Genomic DNA, 22,414 nt, shown 5'->3' on the forward strand with positions numbered 1-22,414 from the left:
CCGATGTCTAACCTCCCACCTAAAATAAAGCTAAAATTAACCACGTTGTGTGGACGTTACCACTATGACATCTATTAGACGTTGGATGTTGATCACTTTCCAGTACAACCTAAAATCAACCAAATATCAATATAATTTGACATTGTTATTGGATGTCAAAATAACGTTTTCTCTAGACACTGGCTAGACATAAAATTTTGGTCATCTAACGTCATGACCTTTCCCAGAGATGGGTTGCAGCTGGAAGTGCATCCACTGCAAAAAAATGTGCTGGATAATTTGGTGGTTCAATCCGCTGCGGCGACCCCAAATTAATAAAGGGACTAAGCCGAAAAGAAAATGAATGAACGAATGTTCATTGACCTAAATTGATGTCATGACCTAAATCTAACCTTATATTAACGCCTATGATGTTGTGTGCCTGCTAGGAAGGGACAGCATAAACAGATCTGTCTTAATTTGAATGTCAATTTTAATGTTGAGCACATCTGATCATTTCTTGAAGCTGATTCCAGCAACGAGGGCGTAGTAGCTGAAGGCCGATTCCCCCTTTTCTAAATGAACATTTGTAATTTCTAGTTTAGTTGATCCTAAATATCTGAGTGATCTGTTAGATTTGCATTCAGTGAGCATATCTCACTGTCCTAGGCAATTTAGCGATAGCTTATTTGCTACACTTTTGTGAATACAATAACAAGCCCCAGTCCTTATTTCTTCATGTTTTTAATAATATTTGGATAATGCCACTGAAATGAAACATATTTTGGTGGTGACATGAGTCATTGCAGCAATTATACATAGAGATCAATTTTCTCTACTACTGACATAATATAAGCAGCTGTGAGTTTGACAAATAGCAACATATGTTTATATAGTTCACAAGGTCATTCATTCATTCATTTTCTTGTCGGCTTAGTCCCTTTATTAATCCGGCGTTGCCATCTCAACCCATCTCTGGGAAACATCCACTCACACACACACTCATACACCACGGACAATTTAGCCTACCCAATTCACCTGTACCGCATGTCTTTGGACTGTTGGGGAAACCAGAGCACCCAGAGGAAACCCAGGGAGACGCAGGGAGAACATGCAAACTCCACACAGAAACGCCAACTGAGCCGAGGCTCGAACCAGCGGCCTTCTTGCTTCTAGGTGACAGCACTACTGCGCCACTGCGTCGCCCCTCACAAGGAGTTGAAAAATAAAAACACCCAATTATATGTATTTTTGTATTTATGTTATTATTTATTCCTTTTTTTTAGGAACAAGAAAGATTAGCAAATATTTCACACCTATTTTGGCACCAGTAAATAACTGCTCAGCCTGTTTTCCATACATTTATGGATTTATTGTGGCCCACAGTAAGAGCTCTTACCATCACAAATAGGATAGAAAGTTCTTGTCAGTTATTTCATTGAGTTACACGCATATAATGTGGATTTCTTTCTCAAAATCACAATCTTGTATATAAATGCTGCTGATAATTTAATGTCACTCAGTATGTGCTGCTTACAGTGGTTTTAGACTGCAGTATTAACTACTATCATACATATTAGCCAAATGTTTATAAGCATCTGAAGAAAGCACAAATGTCAGGACATAACAGAACTTCTCCAGTCCAAGGTTATTATAGTTAACTAAAACAAATGAAAAAACAAAAACTAAAATGTTAAAATTGCCGTTAACTAAAATAAAAATAAAAATGAGTTTTTTAAAAAACTAGAACTAATTGAAACTGTATTGTGTACATACAAAACTAACTGAAGCTAACTAAAATTATAGCAAAAATCGCCTTTGTCAATGTATTAAATACATAATCTTACTGTAAGCCTTTTAGAAGTAAATCTATTTATTCCGTGCTGCAGGTGTTTGACCGTACGGCACCTCAGAGTCTGTACTCCTGCAGCCATTGGCCGGATCGAGTTGGCTCTCCTCCAGTCAGTCCTCACTGTTGCTTCCAAAACAACGAATGGACATAACAGAAAGTTTTAATGGAATTTAAATAAGCGAATCATGCTTCAGTTGGGTGGCAAAACTTTACTGTAAGACATTTTTCAGATCATGGTGATGTTTTAACTGACTGAAATTACTGTTGCTGACTACATAATTTTACCATGTTGCCATCGCTGTTTTGCCATGTTGCCAACTTCCCATCGCTGCTGTGTATCTAACCTAAGAAGCAGCCTTGCACACATATTTTACTTAAGGCTGCTATCTTGTGGGCTGTTGTACTTGAATTTGAGGATAGGTAGATGGTAGTAGTAGATGATATTGTTCATGTGTCCTCTGAATACAGGTTTAAAAAAATATGGTTGAGTTTTTTATTATATTATATATTATATTATAATATTATATATTATACATTTTTATTATATGTTTATTCTGTTGATTTTGAATCTTGCACCTAACAAATATCCTTATTTAGAAAAACAATAATAATACTAATACTAAAACTAATAAAAACTCAATTAAATCTAGATAATTTCAGAATATAGAAACTAAAAAAACTAATAAATCTGCATCTAAAACTAATTAAAACTAACAGAATTTGAAAACAAAAAGTCAAAACGAAATAGAAACTAAAACTAGTGAAAAATCTAAAACTATTATAACCTTGCTCCAGTCCCCCAAAACATCCTCAGACCCCCTTGTAGGTTAATTGTTCTTCTATACTCTATAGAAATCACACCGCACCACACTGACGCAAACATTTTGAAACATAGAATATTATTCATGAAATAGCTTCGACAGTACACTAAAAAGCTACATCAATGTATGGTAAACTTATGCTAAATTTCTACCACTATTATTGAAGAGACAGTTTTACACAGTTTCATGCACACACAATCTCTCACTGTTTAATTTATTCACATAAAATCTGTTCTTCAAACCACTTCATCTCTGTCTGGTTTAAATTGTGCAGATTGCTTGCTCTAAAGAGCAGTTGCTAAAATAACACATCAAGTGGTTTCTTTCCTCCATTGCATTGGCGTAATATGCACTTGTGGATTTTCTCTTGCATACAACATTTGTTCACAGTGCAGAATTGATCAGTTTTATGGCCTTGAAGTTGAACATAAAAAGGCAACATACCTTTAAATTACACAACATTTTTTCGATTACAGGAATGCTTTAATTACATTTCCCAACAAATACCTGCTCGGATCGTAAAGATTCATTTACTCACACCAAATATTCCTCAACAAATGATGGCAGGAAAGGTTTAGAAAGTTTAATTTGCTGCAGCAATAAGTGAATTTAAGATCCCTATCAGTCTTTTTTATAAGTACTCTATATTAGCATACCTCCCCAGGTGAGGGCAGCGCATGTCATACAGTTCAAGCATCTACCGCTGGATGTCATCTCACTAAAGTTGTTAAAGCTCATATTTTTGTTAATCTTGTGTTCATCTAATGACTCTTCTGTCTTTTGAATCTGTTACGTGCTTTGGCTGAGCACAAAGATAAGTTAATATATTAGTTTATGTAACCACATACACTGATTCCGCACATTTGACTGATTGCTATATTGTATAAACTTATTGTATGCTATACTTTTATAATAGCCATTATTGATTATTAAATCTAATATTCAGCAAAAGAGAGGATATGTTTCGTACTTTTCAATAAAAAGAAAAGGAGGCAGTTATGTTATAGGTTCTGTTTTGCATACGGTGAAGATGATGGTTAGATAAATATATAGAGATAGGACACCTCAACATTTTATTGTCTATTAAGTTAATATCAAAATGAAAATAGTCAGTTCCTCATATCATGTTTTCATTTTATTGTAAAGATAGTGAAACAAGGTAGCCAGGGTGATGTGAATGACGGTGTAAAGCTAACTGTTCACTTTGAAGATTTACCCGACGTGTCCTCGGGTTTTACGTATTAAACTTGCGAAGTCTGAACTTACAAGGAGAGAATGCAAGACTGAACTTTGTGTTGTCAGGCTAATTTCTGCAGCCACACCTCCATTTTCAGATGTCTCTGTTTTCCCCATCCACACTGACACAGAGCAACAGTGGTTTAAAACAAAAATGGCCTCTCCAGCGTTTTCAAGGGCTTGAGAACTTTGGGGTAGTGCGGACGGAAAACGTAACAGTAGCAAAAAGTTATGTGTTTTAAAACTAAAATATAGTAGTGTTAGTAGTTATTATATCACCTTACCCTAATCCTAAACCCAAACCCAACTATCACTGTAAACCTGTGGCAAATTTTGAATGTAAACAGAATTCATGGCAAATGAAATAGATTCTAATATTTATTTTTAATTTACTCATAATATGTAGCTTTAAAAAAACTATTCTAAATTTGTGCCCACTGTTTTTATTTGTTGGAAGAAAAAAAACATATGATTTTTCCAATCATATGTTTTTTTTCTTCATATGTTTTCTATCATATATGCTGGTTCTTAAAAAGGATTCAATCAATACTTTTTACTCTTTAATCTAAATTTGTAATTTAGGTAAAAAAATGTAATGGGCAGGCCTATTTATTTTATTATTTTTATTTATACACTGCAATTCCAAAGTCATGTCATTATACAAATTTGACTTCATAAACCACCAAAACCAGTACAAGTGTGTGTTTGTGTGTTTGTGTGTGTGTGTGTGTGTGTGTGTGTGTGTGTGTGTGTGTGTGTGTGTGTGTGTGTGTGTGTGTGTGTGTGTGTGTGTGTGTGTGTATGTGTTGTGTGTGTAAATAGAACAACATACAGTAAAAAAAATTGTGTTAAAAACAAAACAAAAATTAAGACATTATATAAAGACATTTTGTGGATCTTACAAAAACAGTTTGGCAATTAAAAACTGCATTTTGGTGTTTACACATTCGCAATATTCATCTGTTAAACTGTTCTAAAATGTCTTACTCTATGTATTTGATGTTTCACCACAAATAGGGCAATAGGAAAATAGGAAATTATAGAAAAAAAACTGATTTGCATTCATCATACTGAAGTATTTGTGTTGCTTATTGTGTTTCAGGTGGCTGTGTGAAGGGGGACCCCCAGGGCTGGACCCATGAGGAGTCAAAGAAGATGCTCGCAGCCTGGGCGCCTCTGCTCTTCTTAGCCATGTGGGTGAGAAACGCCACCAGTGGCCCGCTCTCATTCAGAATAGGTGAGTAAATGTCTAGCCGCTTCTAAGCTGTAAAGCACACCGCTATCTCTGGCCTGCATCTCCCATTCGCCCTCATGCTGAACGGTGTAATTTGTAATCGCTGTTAATTAAAGTGATGGGGTTTCACACCAGATTTGCTGCCTTAAGGCGGACTGTAACTCCCAGAATTAACACACTGGAAAAGGAGGATGAGCATGTGGACGGCGCTTGTTTTATGTTGACGCCGTAAACAAAGGCTAGTAGAAAAATTAACGGTTTGCGGTGTTGTAACACTTGAGGAAGTCTGACTCATTGAGGTCACTCTATAAATAAAGACTCTGGTAACACTTTAGTTTAGGGAACAGGAAATAGATTCCTGTTCATGACTAAAAACTCTATTTGTAAATGACTAGTTAGGGTTGTGTTAGGCATTATAAAGCATTTATAGGGCATTGATTGAGCATTTTTGTATTCTTGCTTCATAGCTCCCTTTTTTGTCCTATAATGAGCAAAACAAAAGAGGTTGGGGTTTGTTATTGTGTATAGCAATATACTGTATGTAGGTTCAGGATACTGAATCTGCAGCTTACTGCATATATTGTATGACATTTAAGGAGGGTTATACATAGAAAGCAAAATAATGAACCAAACGTAATGATACTGTAGTATGTTAAAATATTTTAAAGTTCCTATTTTGTATTTACATGAATTTTCTTTATTTTCACCCCTCAAACCAGCAAGCTTGTATATTAAATATTTATTTCTACTTTTTTTTTTTACCTGGAGTATTTCATATTTTAGTCATGCATACTATAGTTATTTGCACATGACTTACTGCATGTGTATGACTGAATTTGAATTTCAATGCATGCCTTCACATGATCGGAAAATCATTGCGCTATTATACAAAAACATACAGTTATTCTGGTGTTGAATGCCAGTATACAGCTGAATGCATAAACAGTTATAGCTGCTGTTGAATGTCAACAAATTATGGTTTACTTTTTATGATGTCCTTGTGACAGTATAATTGTATATTTAAGTTTTGCGTAGTAATATTTACTATAAGTTAATTGTTTATAGTTATTAGTGTTATTAACAACATACTTTATTGTTATTAATGTGCTGTTTTAGTGTATGTGTATAACAAAAACACTATAAAATAAAGTGTTACCATAGTTATCCATCCATTCATTTTCTTTTCGGCTTAGTCCCTTTTTTAGTCAGGGGTCGGACTCTAGATTATCATTATTTTACCAAAATAAAATATGATGATGCCTTAAATTTTAATTATTTAATTAGGACAGTATGGTCTGACTTTGCTTAGACAAAAGTCTTGTCACTTAACATAAATAATGTACAGATGGAATATACTGTCATTGCGCAGTGGAAAAAAGAATTATTATTGTGTATGATTCTCATGAGCTTGGAGGACTGCATCCATACATCTCTGCAATGACTCAAATAACGTATTAATAAAGTCATCAGCAATGGCAAGGAAAGTGTTCTTGCAGGACTCCCTGAGTTCATCAAGATTCTTTGGATTCATATTCAGTGCCTCCTCCTTCCTCTTACCCAAAACATGCTCAATAGCGTTTATGTCTGGTGACTTGGCTAGCCAATCCTGGAGCACCTTGACCTTGTTTGCTTACATGGACTTTGATGTGGAGGCTGAAGTATGACAAGGAGCGCTATCCTGCAGAAGAATTTGACCTCTTTTGTGATTATCTTGATACCTCAGGGTGTTGGTGTTGACATCCACTCTGCAGATCTTTTGCACACCCCCATACTGAATGTAACCCCAAACCATGATTTTTTTTCCTTCACCAAACTTGACAAATATCTGTGAGAATCTTGGGTCCATGCAGGTTCCAATAGGTCTTCTGCAGTATTTGTGATGATTGGGATGCAGTTCAACAGATGATTCATCTGAAAAATCTTGCTTCTGCCAATTTTCCAAATGATCAACTAGAAGTCAAGTTGTTATTTGTTGCTCTTACAACTGGGATTGATGACAAGATTTCTGTCAGGTAGTGTACTCATTGTATACATACAGAAAATATATTTTGTCATATTTGCATCAATGTATTTGCTATTTCTAAATGGACCACTTTAAGTTATTGTATGTGGTCAGGTAAAGGTAGTTTATATATATATTTTTATTGCATTATTATTATTTTTTGTGGATTTTTTGCTACCTCCAAGTGACCCTTTTAGGCTTGCTTAAGGTTTTGTTTAGGCTTTGTTTACTAACAATAACAATATTTTAATATATTGTTTATTTTTCACATAAAAAACAAAGTTATGCAAGTTTGGAATAACATTACAGTAAGTAAATGATGACAGAATTATCATTTTCTAGAAAAAAAACTATATTCAACATCAAAGAAGCCATTACCATCAGCCTTAGTTTTGTTGCTTTCCCAAAATTACTCATTACCCAGTTCAGAAAACAGTAGAAGCAGCAGTTTAAGAGAGGTATTGCAGCATTCCAAGTGAATTATTTGCAAAGTCCTTGATGCATTAAAGCAGTTATGTGGTTCTTAAGGCAATTGGCGTTGTACCATCAGTGACATTAATGTCCAAAACATCGCGCTGTATGTTTTATATTTGCGAGAGCACTTCAGACTTAGCGTTTATGTAAAATTACTTTCAATTACATCCTCCCAGAGAGAGCTCTAATAATGTCAGTCATAATGCTGAAGTATAATTAAATGCTAACAAAAATTAGCACAGGGCTCAGATACTCCGGTTAAGAGATGTTGTTTTTGTGAGTTGTGTTTATTAGCGCCCACACAGTCTCTGTCTCACTGGAGAAAAGCATTAAAGGACCTTCCCCTCATTAAGGAAATGAATATAGCTGTTTAAACTGACTTCATTATGAAAGAGAAGAAGCAAAGCGGAAGGAAAGATAGAGCAAAAAATAAATAATAAATAAATAAATATAAAGTAAAGCAGCCCATTTAATGGAGGTCTGGGCTTTCAATGAAGATGAGAATGCTGTCTAATCTATCTGGCGCCATATTGAGCAGCACAAAATGTAAATTTAGTTCCAGCTGATTTAGCGTGTGGTTTTGCGCGTGTGTTGTGTGTAGAAGTGTGAAGCTGTTAATTCACTGTGCTTGTGAGATGTTTGTGCTCGGTGAAAGAGCATTGATCTGCTTATTTGGTGGCATATTGCAGAAACAATCCCTCTGATTCAAGCGGCTCGGGGATCAGATGAGGCAGCGTGCTCTCATCCACACAAAACAAGCTTCTGCTTCGGTAGATCAATTATTAGCTTCTGTTTCTGTCATCTCCTTTGTCATTCAAGCGGTGAACAGACTTACCAGGGTATGGTTGGGTAATTAAGCGGCCCTGCTCTCCTCCTCCACTTCTCCCTTGTCTCCTCACCTCCTGCACCTAGCGAAGCACCTCCACAGTAAAGCCGGCTCATCGCTGTCTTGTTTAGTTGACGATTAATTAAAAGGTGTGGCTTCTGTTTTTACCAAAGCGGCTCTGTCGAAGTCTTGTGTAAATAGCGTAGGTGGCATTAACCTCTTTTCTTTCCCGGCACGTTGATGTGCTGCTGACTGCTCTGCTGGAGATGATATTTAACACGGCTGCCCCTCCTGTCCCAATGTCACTGTCTGGCTTGCACAATGAAGGCCAAAATAGCATTCTGGTGTCAGGCAAACAGATATGCGGTGCTGTTTGGATACACTCACGCAGAAATAAAGGTACATTAGCTGTCACTATGGTTGTACCTTTTTAAACGGTGCACTTTTGTACTTTTTGGATACAACTATGTACCTTTAAAGTTACATTGTGAACTTTTAGGACCTTTTAAAAACCACTGTAAAGTGACTACTTTTTGTACTTGTATATATGAGAGGGTATTTGTTGATAGTCTCAATCTGACTGCACATTCACACCGAAAGCGGCGAGAGCGCCAAAGTAGCCGGAAGTCATCCATTTTCAATGGGAGCCAGCAACGAGGAACAGCGCGACGTGTCTTTGCCGGTGGCGGTGTCGAAAGTTGAAATCAAATGAACTTTATGGTTATGAGCTATGACGCGGTTTGGCGACAAGCAGTTGGGATGTAGAAGTGTCCCACTTGAGAATAATCCAGAGAATTTAGTCACTGTGAACTTTGGTTCTGACCATAGTTGTTCCCAAGAGTTTGATTACTGCGGTCGCCAGATTTCTAATTATTTACAATGTTCTCTTACAGTAACATACATTAAAAAAAATTACTGGAGAGTTACTGATGTGTATTGTATATTAAATATATAATTTTTTTCTTTAAAAAGCAGGAATCTCATGCGACAATACAAAACAGCTTTGCTGCTTCAGAATATTTCAGACATGTGAACACATTGGATAATTAAGTGGAGCAAAGCCACACCACATGCAACCCTATCTTTCATAGTTAAATGCATTTGATGAAAAGTGCGCAACATTTTCAAGCCATTAAGCATGTTTTTATGCGGCAGTGTAACTGATATGATATGCTGCAACACCCCCTTTAAATATAAGATCAATGTAGCTAATTTTGATGCTCTCGCTGCCGGAGCTGAATGCGGACAGCATTGTCGCCAGGGCAGGTAGAGCAACCTGTGACGCTCTCACCGCCTTCGGTTTGAACGCACAGTAAGACATTATGCCATGCATTTTCACCTCTCCAAGTGTCATTGTCACAGATTTTCTTGGTTTCATCAATTTTACTTTTTGATTAGTTTAATCTAATGCCTTTTACATAGTTAAAGTGGCTAAATTAAAGTTCTTAAGGCCCTTTTACACTAATCCCTAATAATTTTACTTTTAAAACTCCTAAGTTTTGCTACGGTTACATTTTCTGTGCAAGCTACCCCACTTTTAAAAGGCCATTTTTTTTTTTTTAAACCGCTGCTGCTCCATGTCAGTGTGGATGTTGGAAAAAGGAGACATCTGAAAATGAAGATGTGGCTGCAGACGTTCACCTATCTGATTGGAACTTTTTCACACTATTAAGTGCACAAAGTTCAGCTCTGCATCCTTTAATTAAGTTCAGACTTTGCAAGTTTCAAAGTGAACAGTGTACTTTATAATGTCATTCGCATCACCCTGGCTAGTTTATTTCATTATCTTAACAATAAAATGAAGAAATTATATAAGAAACTGACTATTATTAATTTGATATTAACACCTTAGCAGACACTAAAAATGTTGAGGTGTCATGTAGCTACATATTTATATGACCCTCATCTGTATTATATGCATGTTTATAACAAAACGCAGCCTATAACATAACTGCCTCCTTTCATTTTAATAGAAAAATACGAAATATGCCCTCTCTCTTTTGCTAAATATCAGTTTAAATAATAAATAATTTCTATTATAAAAGTATAACGTACAATAAGTTTATAAATTATAGTAAATAAAGGCAAGCAATCCATCAGTAAATCCTTGATGAACTGTCCGACATGCGCTGCTCTCACCTGGGGTTTTGGGCTCAAAGTACCCCCTGATTGCCTGGAGCTCAGACCTCCGCTTTTGCTGCAGTGCATGTTAGAGTGTGTGTGCGGTCACACAATGTGGGTTTTCAGTGGTGTTGTGTGGACGGAGATCTTTTCAGCAGGTGTTAGGTGGAACACCAGTGTGGATGCGGATCGTTTTCGCTCTAAAGTGTCATTTTAGAACTAAAACGTACTAGTGTAAGTGTGGCCTTAATTTGGAAATGCAATCTTTGCTTTTTCTGACAGATTTATGGTGGGTAGATCTTGCTTTTCAGCAAGGCAGAGGTTAGAGATTTTGGCTTAAAAGGTTTGGTGACTACAGCTATGCCATGGCTATACAGTTGAAGTCAGAACTATTAGCCCTCCTTTGATTTTTAATTTATTTAAAAAATATATCCCAAATGATATTTAACAGAGCAAGGAAATTTTCACAGTATGTCTGATAATATTTTTTTCTTCTGGAAAAAATCTTACTTGTTTTATTTCGGCAACAATAAAAACAATTTTTAATTTTTTAAAAGCTATTTTAAGGACAAATTATTAGCCCTATTAAGCTATATTTTTTACTGATAGTCTACAGAACAAGACATCATTATACAATAACTTGCCTAATTAGCCTAACCTGCATAGTTACCCTAAGTAACCTAGTTAAGCCTGTTATTAGAGATGAGTTATTAAAACTATTATGTTTAGAAATGTGTTGAAGAAATCTTCTCTCCGTTAAACAGAAATTGGGGAAAAAAATAAACAGGGGTGCTAATAATTCAGGGGGGCTAATAATTCTGACTTCAACTGTATATGCCACAGCTATTGATATGCTTGTTGTAAACTTTTTGAGATGTTTTTTTAATGAATGATGTAGTGGTTGTAAACTGGGTTGATATTGTGTGGAAATGTCAGACCCATAACCATGTTGGACAAAAGTGAAACCTAACTAGTTAGCTAACCTGTCAGTAATATGGCATAGTGGACCATCCTTTACCATTAAAAGCAGACAGCATTTCCAGACCGTCTGGCGTTGGGGACACCAGCTTGTCCCCAATTAGGAATGTGTTTCTTCACTACTTCATCACTAAACTGACAAAATTTTAAATACTTATGTTTCCTTGTGAGATCAGGCTGGTTTCTTAAATGTTCACTGAATATTTAAGAGAGAATAAGCTAGGGCTGGGGAATTAATCAAAAAATAATCAAAATCCATATTCAGAACCTATAATCGGTCTAATTTTCCCAATTTTCCCTAATTTAGATTTTTTTTTTTATTATTTTCCCCACCATGTATGGCGTCACATGACCCCGCTCTGTTTAGGCTGATTTACAGTATACTTCTGCATTAAGAGCATGCGTATGTTCTGGCGCAGCCTTTATGCAGTCGCATACCCACCTACACGTTGCAACGACACTTAGCGCAAGCTCTGTGATTGGTCGATTTGGTTGTGTTGACACATGTGGGTGGCATGGAGAGCCGTGGGAAAGCAGAGAGCCCTTCGTTGGAGGCTGATTTATACTCCTGCTGCCACTTTGCAGCCACATTTGATTTCTGGTCAGGTAGGACGATGAACCCATTCTTGAGCCTTACTTTGCACTAAATTGAAGATAATTGTAAGCTGCGCCAGGGATGCCTTGAGACGGCATATTTTCCATAACATTAAAATTACTATTTACATGAAAAAAATTGTTTATAGGAGATGCAAGAAATGCACTGTTCAAACTATTCTTTACAGGGTGTATAAGAGTTATTTTATTTAATAGAGATACTGCTTATTTTTTTTACTCTTAACATGAAAAGCACAGAAAATACTTTATTTTGCAAGTTATTTATTTTCATTTATAAAAGAAAAAAGTGCATTTTTTACAGGCAATTTGTGTTTTAATTTCAGTTGTTCAACATTGATGTTCAATAAATAATTACAGATAGTAGATAGTGTGTGCTTCCTTCAATTATTTTAAAATCAACCAATGCACAATGAATTATTAGCCCCCCTGTATATTATTTACCCCATTATCTGTTTAACAGAGATTTTTTTTCAACACATAGTTTAGAATAGTTTTAATAACTCATTTCTAATAACTGATTTATTTTATCTTTGCCATGATGAAAGTATATATTTTTACTAGATATTTTTCAAGACATTTCAATACAGCTTGAAGAGACATTTAAAGGCTTAACTTGGTCAATTAGCTTTGTTCTGTAGACTATCAAAAGATATATAGCTTAAGGGGATAATAATTTTGACCTTAAAATTACAAAAAAAAAATGCTTTTATTCTACCTGAAACAAAACAAATAAGATATTCTGCAAAAGAAAAAAATGTTATCAGACATATTGGGAAAATTTCCTTGCTCTGTTAAACATCATCACCCAGCCATAGATTAATCTACCCTGAAAAATAACTGGACAACATTTCAATCATGTAAAACAAATAGAAAATACGAAAAATGCTACTTTTTATATGGGAAAATTACAAATGTTATAATTGTTTGTTATAATTGTCTGTGCTTTCACAAAGGTGCAGCTATTTATTGTGCTGTGATGTAGTAGGACTGTCTTATGTTGTGGGTTGTAATTTCTAAGAAATAAGTGCTTAAATGTTTGTAGGAAAGTTGTAAGCACATGCCTATGACAATTAACGCACAGAAAAAAGTAAAGGAGTAGTTGGGCATCTACAATAAAAACTTTGCTGTGATAATTTCTGCTTTAATATCTCACTTTTTGCCTTAAATATGTGTGATCATAACACAAATCATAATAGTGCAGCACAAGCATTTGCTGGAGATTCTGTATATGCATCTTGCTGATCTTTTCATTAGCAATTCACTAATGTTTAACTTTTTTTAGCCTTGAGTATTATTGAAATAAGATGACATAACTGATCTTCCAGTAAAACAACAAACTTCTCTAAAGTGATGCATGTCTGATTTATCCAAACCATTTGTTCACTTAAACTCCTTACTTTGGATAGCAAGTTCAAATTCACATCAGTTTCCATCCAATCAACAAATAGTGAGTAGCACCAAGTCCCCGTCTTGCATTTAATTTGAATTTTCAAACTCTATCATCTTCTGTTGCATCACAAATTTAAGCTGAGAAATCATACAAGTAAACTGTGTTTTAATAGAGCTTTGGGTTAGCATTTCGCACAACTGTATTGACCCATGGAGCTAACAATCCCATTCTGCCTTTTATATTTTCGTATATCCATTTCCATGCTTTCCCCCCATGCTATGACTTCTGCATGTTAGAATAGACTTTTATATATCTGGATGTTTTTTTAACGATCCCCTCTGTCTTGGTATAAAAATGATAAGCTGTAAGTTTCAGAGTTTGAATTGCCTTCATGACTTTTTCCTCGTGTGTATTGAATAATTGAAGTTGCGGGGCCTCCGATATAATAAACTATGAGGATGTAAAGAAAAATCAATGCTGCCACCTCCCCTTCCCTCTCAATCTCTAAGTACACACGATCGTTCATAACCGGACAACAAGAAAAAAGAAAAAAGAAATTTATGGATTCTGCTTTAGATAGTACATTTTACCCAGCTCGGTTTATGCCAGATAACATCTTAGACAGCCATCACTGTCACTTCTTGCTTCTCAAAGTGCATCCAGACGTGACCTAATGTGCAATAGAGAATGGTGATTGACTCTGTGGTTTCGTTGACCCTCTTAAGTTTATTATGCCTTCAAATGGTGACCAATTGCTGCTTTCAAGCTGTAAAAGTGCTTAAGTATGAGAGTGTATCTATGCAGGTGCAATGCACGTGTGTTTTGTGTGTGTTTTGAGAGAGGCAGTAAATAACTCAACTGGTTCACAGCTGGAAAGGTAAGCTGCTTAGCCATTTTTTAGGCCTGCTGGGGGGGTTTGTGCTGAAACAGTGATTGATGCTTTATAGCCGTTGCAGTGTCTGAATATAACCATAGCAGTACACTGCAGGTCGGTGAGAGGAGAAATGTTCATGGCCTCTGGTAGATACAAAGATACATGGCAATTTTGGAGCTCAGGTATGTAATAACAATTCAAACTATAGGAAAATGTAAGCTTCTATCCAAAAGTATAAATTAGATCTAGGAAGGCACAATATTAATATATTTACTATTACTGATACATACGTGCTAAGGTCAGTAACTGATATATGTCTTACATTCTATATAATTTGTCAGTATGTATAATAAACAAAAACTCAATTTTGAGATTTGATTGAGTTGTTACATTTAATAAGATTATTTTACATTAATGCCTTTTTAAAGATTTTTTTTTTTTTATGATAAAACATGCATCTGTCACAATCACCAGCAATCTAATCCTTGCAGATTGATGGAGAACTACACACATTGAACTGGACTACAAATACCATCATGCACCTCACACACCAGTTCCTGATTTTCCCTGATTACATGCACACAGTAACTCATCATGGACTCATTACCTGGACTTTATGCTCACTTCTCACACACATATTCATACACACAAGAGTCTAGTTTTGCCAAGTGAACATTACAAATTGGTTTTCCTGTTTGTTTTGCTGTATTTTGACTTTATATTTTGGATTTCCTTTATGCTAGTGATGGTGAGGGAAACCTTTCTGAACCAGTTAATCATTCAACTCAATTGTATGGAAAAAGGGTTCAGTACTCGAAACTTAACAAATCAGAGCTCGATGAGGACCCCTGCTGGGAAGTATCAGAAAGCATTGTGTTGCAAAAATGTCAAATGTTCACAACCAACTTAGTTATGTACTGTTGTAATACAACAATAGTAATATAAACTAATCACCCAGTTACTGTAGTTTTTATGTTAAAGTAATGTTATACACCACCAATAACTGTAGTAAAATCTAAAATATACAAAAACATTTATCAGGCTGGCGATTCCTGCATGGGAGGTGAATGCTCTGAGGAGCATATGAGAGTGAGACTTTTGGGTTGCACTCGCCGGCTGACATCCGTTATACACTATACTACAGTATGCTGAATCATTCTTTAAAAATAGTAGTAAATAAAGTGCTAATACACTTTGGTATAGTTTAAAATCTTCATTCATATATTTTTTCCTCGGCCTTATCCGTTTATTAATCTGGGGTTGCCACAGCAGAATGAACCGCCAACTTATTAGGCATATGTTTTACTTAGCGTATGCCTTTCCTTCTGCAACCCATCATAGGGAAACAACCATGCACTCTCATCAAAATCATTTTTACTATAAATTACTATTGTATTTTAGTTGAATTACTGGTGTGCAGGATCGGGGCAGTGCTTTGAAACTGTAGAAATGTATGTAATAGACGCCTAATCTTTGGCTATACACTTTACTGACCCACGAGGGTGTTCAAACCTTTTGATCAAAACTCGAAGCAGTCAAATGGGCTTAGTTAGGAATAAAGCTAAGGACCTCACTGATCACCTAATTGTGGCAAAACAAATGAAGCTCCAGTACACAACTTTACTGCGAGATGTAACTATTTTTTTATACTCCAGTTTGCTCCTGTTTGACCGTTGGCTGCATGGCTTTTCTTGTTAATAAAATGCATTGTCCAGCACCCTATCATTAAAGAATCAATACTTACACTGTGCAAAGTGATTAGTTATTTAACTTAAGAAGGTGAGTAAAAGCATTCCCTATCTGTCTTTCTGTCTGTCTGTCTGTCTGTCTGTCTGTCTGTCTGTCTAAATGTCTGTTTATATGTCTGTGCTGTTTTAACAACTTTGGTTTAAAATTTATTCAAAAATTTAAACCCACACATTTTGTTTGTCTAATGTTTTCCCAAACTGGGTTGCATTTTTAGTATAATTTTATTATTTATGCATTTCTTGAACACATGACCTTGAGGTTGCCTAGCACTACCTTTTTTGTTGCACAACACCTGCAATAACAGATGCATGTTCAATTTAATAAGCACCAATATCCAGGACTTTGACAGAATGATTAAGGTGTGAATGTGTTGTCTGGATAAATGATGGCTAGTTTAGTGCAAGTCAACATTCTTCTGATCATATGGTTGAACAAGCTGAACCCCTATGATTCATACCAATCTTCAGTAAGTGGCAGGCAGTCATGATGAGCTATTTAAATACTCAATGTTTTTGTCCTTAGAGGAAATGTGCATGACGTTTGACTGCTTTGTTTTGTCCCCAACGACTAGTCTTTTTGTTTAGCTCCTCCACTCAGGCTCTGCGCAAGGTTGATCGTGACCTGATCCAAAGCCTTGGATATTTTAAGCAGTCTGGAATACTTCAGGGCCATCAGGCTTCATTAGGAGGCAGATTTTCACTGAGGGTCCAGTGTAATTTACTCTGTCAGAGCCAGACAAGGACATAAGCAGCCGAAAACCCCATTTTGCCAACTTCTGCTGTCCAAACCGGACCATTTGGCTGCTTCAGTTTCCATCCGTTTATCATGCCTGCAAAAACACGACAGGTGCAGCTATTTACTTCCCCATGTAGTTCAACAATTAATTTCTCCCCGGAGGCTGTGAGTATGAAGTGACCTTGTATCTTCGTCTGACGCAGCCGCTGTGCCACGACACACATCAGTATGCGCTGTTTAAAATTAAATGTTTATTTTTCATGCCCAGAGGTGATATATAGATATGTATGTGAAAGTACTCTGTAAAAATCTGTTAATTTAATCGGTTACTTAACAGTTTGCTATATTTTGTGATTGACAGGTTTTTGTTAGCTTATTTAAATTTTCAAATTAAACTTTGGAGTACTGATGTTTGGGGCAAAGCAGTGGCGCAGTAGGTAGTGCTGTCGCCTCACAGCAAGAAGGTCGCTGGGTCGCTGGTTCGAGCCTCGGCTCAGTTGTCGTTTCTGTGAGGAGTGTTCTCCCTGCGTTTGCGTGGGTTTCCTACGGGTGCTCTGGTTTTCCCCACAGTCCAAAGACATGTGGTACAGGTGAATTGGGTAGGCTAAATTGTGTGTGTGTGTTACATTACATTTGGGCCTCGGCACGCTTACGTTATCGATGATGCACTGTTCAGTAAGAGCTTTCGCTCAGCACAGTGGAGATTTTTTTAGTTATATCATTTTAGTGGCTTAGGATGCAGTGGCACGCAGCCAAAAATTTCGCCAAACAGATTCACCACCTTTGACACTCATAAACAATCATAAAGTCCTTGTATAGCAGGAATTAGGAGGTTTGCTGAAGGTGCAGCTGTCGTGCAGTGAGGGGTTTGCGTCTTTAATAACCTACGACAGTTTGTGTTCATTGAACAGTAAGAATGATTGATAAATCCATATGAAGCAGTCCTGTAAAAGTCACGTCTCGTCTTCATTTTCGGGCTCAGGCGCACTTTAACTATAAGGATACATCGCCAAAGCACAAGTAAACCACGCTCTGGCACTCCTCTTCCAACCGGGTCAGGGCCGGCCAAGTGAACAGTGCCTGAGCCCGATTTAGCGCACTCACACTACTCAACTGATCCAGGAAACGGGCCTGGGCACGGTTTGTATAGCATAGTGTGAGTAGGCCCTTATTTAGCTCTCTGCAATTCTCATATAGTCGCCCACTGAAGGTAAGCAGGCTGTGCCCAGTCAGTATCTGGATGGGAGACCACATTGGAAAGCTAGGTTGCTCCGGAAGTGGTGTTAGTAAGACCAGCAAGGGGGCGCTCAACCTGCTGTCTGTGTGGGTCATAATGCCCCAGTATATTGATTGGGACTCTATACTGCTCAGTGAGCTCCCATCTTTTAGATGAGACATTAAAGCGAAGTCCTGACTTTGTGATCGTTAAAAATCTTAAGATGTCCTTAAAAAAGGAGTAGGGGTTTAACCCCAATATCCTAGCCAAATTTGCCCATTGGCCTCTGTCCATCATGGCCTCCTAACGATCCCATATAATTGGCTTCATCACTCTGTCTCCTCTTCACCAATCAGCTGGTGTGTAGTGTGGGGTCCTGCGCAATATGGCTGCCGTCGCTTCATCCAGGTGGATGCTGCACACTTCTGGTGGATGAGGAGATTCCCCTATTATATTCCCCAATATTATTATTATTATTATTATTACACTTTATAGTATAATTGTCATGGATACTTTTTGAACTGCAACTCACATAACACAGACAAAACAAGTTTGTTGTTTCAAACTACTCTCACTAAAATTGTTTATCTATCTATCTATCTATCTATCTATCTATCTATCTATCTATCTATCTATCTATCTATCTATCTATCTATCTATCTATCTATCTATCTATCTATCTATCTATCTATCTATCTATCTATCTATCTATCTATCTATCTATCTATCTATCTAATCTGTCTAGTCTGTCTGTCTGTCTGTCTGTCTGTCTGTCTTTGTTTATTATTGAACAAATTTAATAACCTGTGTTCTTTTTCTTGCTTTTGAATGCATATACATTATTTTTTTCATTAAACACTGTCCAATTATTATTACATTTACTATTACCTGTTGTAACCTTATTTGCCTTATTATATTTATTGCATGAAGAAATCATTTGAAGCTACAAAGTGATGATTAAAAAATTATTTTGGCAATAAAGAATTATGAAATAATTAATAAAAGGAATTAGAACCTGGCACCATCAAGGGAACGTTTTTAATTGCAGTTTGATTGTTTAAAATCTAATTGCAAAAGTTGACTCTAAACAAACTGCAATACCTGGGATGTTGCTTTTTTATTTGATTTTAATGTAATCTATATTAAAGTCTTTATAACTGCATAGCAAAGTGTGATTATATATATATATATATATTAAAGAATAGTAGCGTGCTATAAAATTTATATGATTATTCCAGCTATTAGACTGGAAATTTAGAAATGTCTTGCAACGACACACACACAAATGAAATTAAAACATGTCTGGAGGGTTGTTGTTAATCATTTGGCACAGGTTAAAGTTCCAACAAACATATGTCAGATTTTCTTTGGCATGTAAAGGCTGTCTCTGGGTTGTGTTTTCTGGGGAGAGAAGCTGTGGGATGTGGGCTTTCAGTGCTAAACCTGACAACATTTCAGTGCTTTAGCTTCGGGTCAGACTGCAAATCTGCTCCTATGATATCTTTTCATCTGCAGCAAAGACAATCTGTGCTTGATATGACAACTCTTCTTTAGCACCTCAGTTTTTAACTTTTTACATTTCTCTTCCTGACAAAACATTTTATTTTATTGGATTTTGAGGATTTATTTTTGGTACTGTGATGGTATTGTAATGCAGTAATGGAATTAGATTGCAATTACCTTGGTATTATATAATGTTTGAGCTCATTAAAACAATATCTTTAATTAGCACAAGCATTATAAGTTGATCAATACTGATCAATAGGTTTAGTAACACATAGTTTAGTTTATCACATTAAACTTCAAGCAATGCAACTATTCAACATAAATATGTATTTTTCTTAAGGTCCTGTTGCGTAGTTGGTGGGGGTGGGGGTTGGGGGTCCTGAGGACCAGGCTTGGCCAATAAGATCAACTTAATACTCATTAAAAAAGTGGATCTCTTGCAAGGACAACGGCAGCAAAAAAAAAAAAAAAATAGTAATAATAATAATACAAATCTTCTACTTTACCGAACTATAAATCCCATCATGCCCGGCACTCACAAACCAGTTCGAGATCACCCTTTGATTTCACACACACACCTGCAGATTATCCTCTCTGATTACGTAGACTGCTTAAGCGACACCTAGATGTTCATTTCTTGCTCAGTATTGCTTCATGTTCCATGTTCCTTGCTTCCATGTTTTGCTCTGTCTAGTTTATGATTCTGGTGATGATGATTATGGTTTATGAGGCTCCTACACACCGGGACGCTTTTAGTTTGCGTCTATCGTCAGCGTTTTACGAGACGTTTTTCAGTCTTCAAACCCAAGCGCTTTTCACTGGCGTCAAGCTGAAGAGTATGCTAAATCACTCTTTTGACGTTAGATGGTGCTGCACAACTTTAAGCTTCTGACTTCCGCTTATAACACAGAAGAAAAGGAGGAGAGGAAGTTCACACGTTTGTTTATAAAGTTACTGGTGAATCGAAGAAGCATGGATGGTTCAAGCAGCAGCTTCAGCTCTAGTGATGAAGAAATGATTATTGTTCACAGAGCAATAAGCAGCTCCACGTTCATATGGCCTCTGGGCATCTTCTTCAATATGTGCACGCATTGACAGTTTTGCGCTTGAGCGCCTCCAAGTGCTGTTTACTGTAACTTCAGCAGCTTCGTGCACGTAAAAAAAAGTGCTGATCTGATTGGCGGAGAAGGTTTTGACGCCGCGCGTCAAAAATAAAAAAATGAGCATGAGGCGTTTTTTTTTAAATGACGCTTTTGCGCCTGGCGTTTTGCGCCTTGGTGTGCACGATCACATTGACGCCCTTTATTTTGTTACGAGCTGTTAAATGTCGACGGAAAACGGTGTGCACGGGCCTTTAGACTGTTTTTAGATTGTGATAGATGATTGATGATTGGTGATAGATTTCTGCCTGCCCAGGCCTTGGCCTGTTTCTTGGACTACTCTTTTTGTACTGCAGTTGCTATTTATGTTTTGTCCCTGTGTTGACTCTTGCCTGCCTGTAGTGGTGGACAGAGTGAGGCTTCGTGAAACACTGAAACAGTTGAAGCAAATGTCTCGAAGCTTCGAATTTTTGAATATGTTTATATTTCTCTGGAACAGCTTCAGCAAAGAAACAGTTACGCAAATTTAAACTCCACATTGTAGAGTTGAGGGTACAGGTGATTTAGTGGAGCGGTGAAAATTCCTGACTAGCATGCAGAAATAATGTGTTCAAATCCAGGGTGATGCAGTTATAGACTTTCGTTTTAAATGCACAGTCGTGACGTGTTTCGTTTTAAAATAGCTCTGACATCCGAATGCACTTTGTGAACACTTTGTGAATAAATATGTCTTGTTTTTTCACAATGAAATTAACAAAAACGTCAGCATTTATGAGTATTTGTACAAGTCAGGATTATATTTCAAAACATTTGCAGCACAGTTACTCACAGTCCACTAGGCTACACAAGATCTGGAAATGCTACTGAAATGGCCGATGTTTTGAATTGCTTAATTCATGTCTCCTGGTGTTTTAAAACACTTTAGTCACATGACCTGGGTGTTTTTAATTACCTTAGTCACGTAACCCGGATGTTACAGATCATGCTTAGGTGCAGTGTTTCGAAACCCTTGCGCTTCGGGATCTTGACACTGTTGACATGTCAGTTTCACGTTAGCCATCCCTACCTGCCTGACCATTCACTAAATAAAGCTGCATGTGGAACTCATTGTCTGTTGCCACGCCTGCATTTTTACAATAACAATAGTAATGATTTTGATTGACAACCGCTGTGCTATGTCAATAAGATCAACTGATTGCCTGTAAAATTCTCTGAATGTTCCTTGAGGACGTGGTTTTCCTGCAAGGGCAACAGCAGAAAAAAAATGTAATAGAAAAACAACAACAGCAACAACACTAACAACAACACTAACAACAACACTAACAACAACAGCAACAAAAGTGATTATAAAAAAAAAGTTTATCAATGGATACATACATTCTGGGATTCACACAGAGAATAAGGAAATGTACTAGGAACATTTATATTTAGTTTTAAGCTATTTCTGTGGAACTTGTTATCTTCTGTACACAACTATTTCTATTTTAATATATAATTTTTGTGTACTTGCCATTTAAAACACAACTACAACACAGCTACAATATTGCTTACTGTTGTGATATTATTGCTTTTTGACTGTGTGTGATACTTCTGGAACATTTTGGACCAAGCAACAGGAACTGTGTCATGCACAGACACAGCTTGCATTCACTAACAGGCTTGGCTCATAGCGAATTAACAAATGAACAGCATGCCGCCTAATGCTT

General features: G+C 36.6%; 1 protein-coding gene across 8 annotated transcripts in view; it reads left to right on the top strand.

Annotated features, from left to right (window-relative positions):
* The window catches only part of grik4 (glutamate receptor, ionotropic, kainate 4), a 647,232-nt gene that overhangs the window by 320,285 nt on the left and 304,533 nt on the right, over positions 1-22,414 (top strand). For all 8 annotated transcript variants that reach the window (XM_073923686.1, XM_073923682.1, XM_073923683.1 and 5 more), the window contains one exon: positions 4,991-5,125. In XM_073923686.1, the coding sequence (XP_073779787.1) occupies positions 5,044-5,125 (82 nt within the window). In that variant the 5' untranslated portion in view covers positions 4,991-5,043. The remainder of the gene's footprint in view (positions 1-4,990; positions 5,126-22,414) is intronic.

This window comes from Danio rerio, chromosome 15, assembly GCF_049306965.1.
Source record: "Danio rerio strain Tuebingen ecotype United States chromosome 15, GRCz12tu, whole genome shotgun sequence".
NCBI classification, from domain to species: domain Eukaryota; kingdom Metazoa; phylum Chordata; class Actinopteri; order Cypriniformes; family Danionidae; genus Danio; species Danio rerio.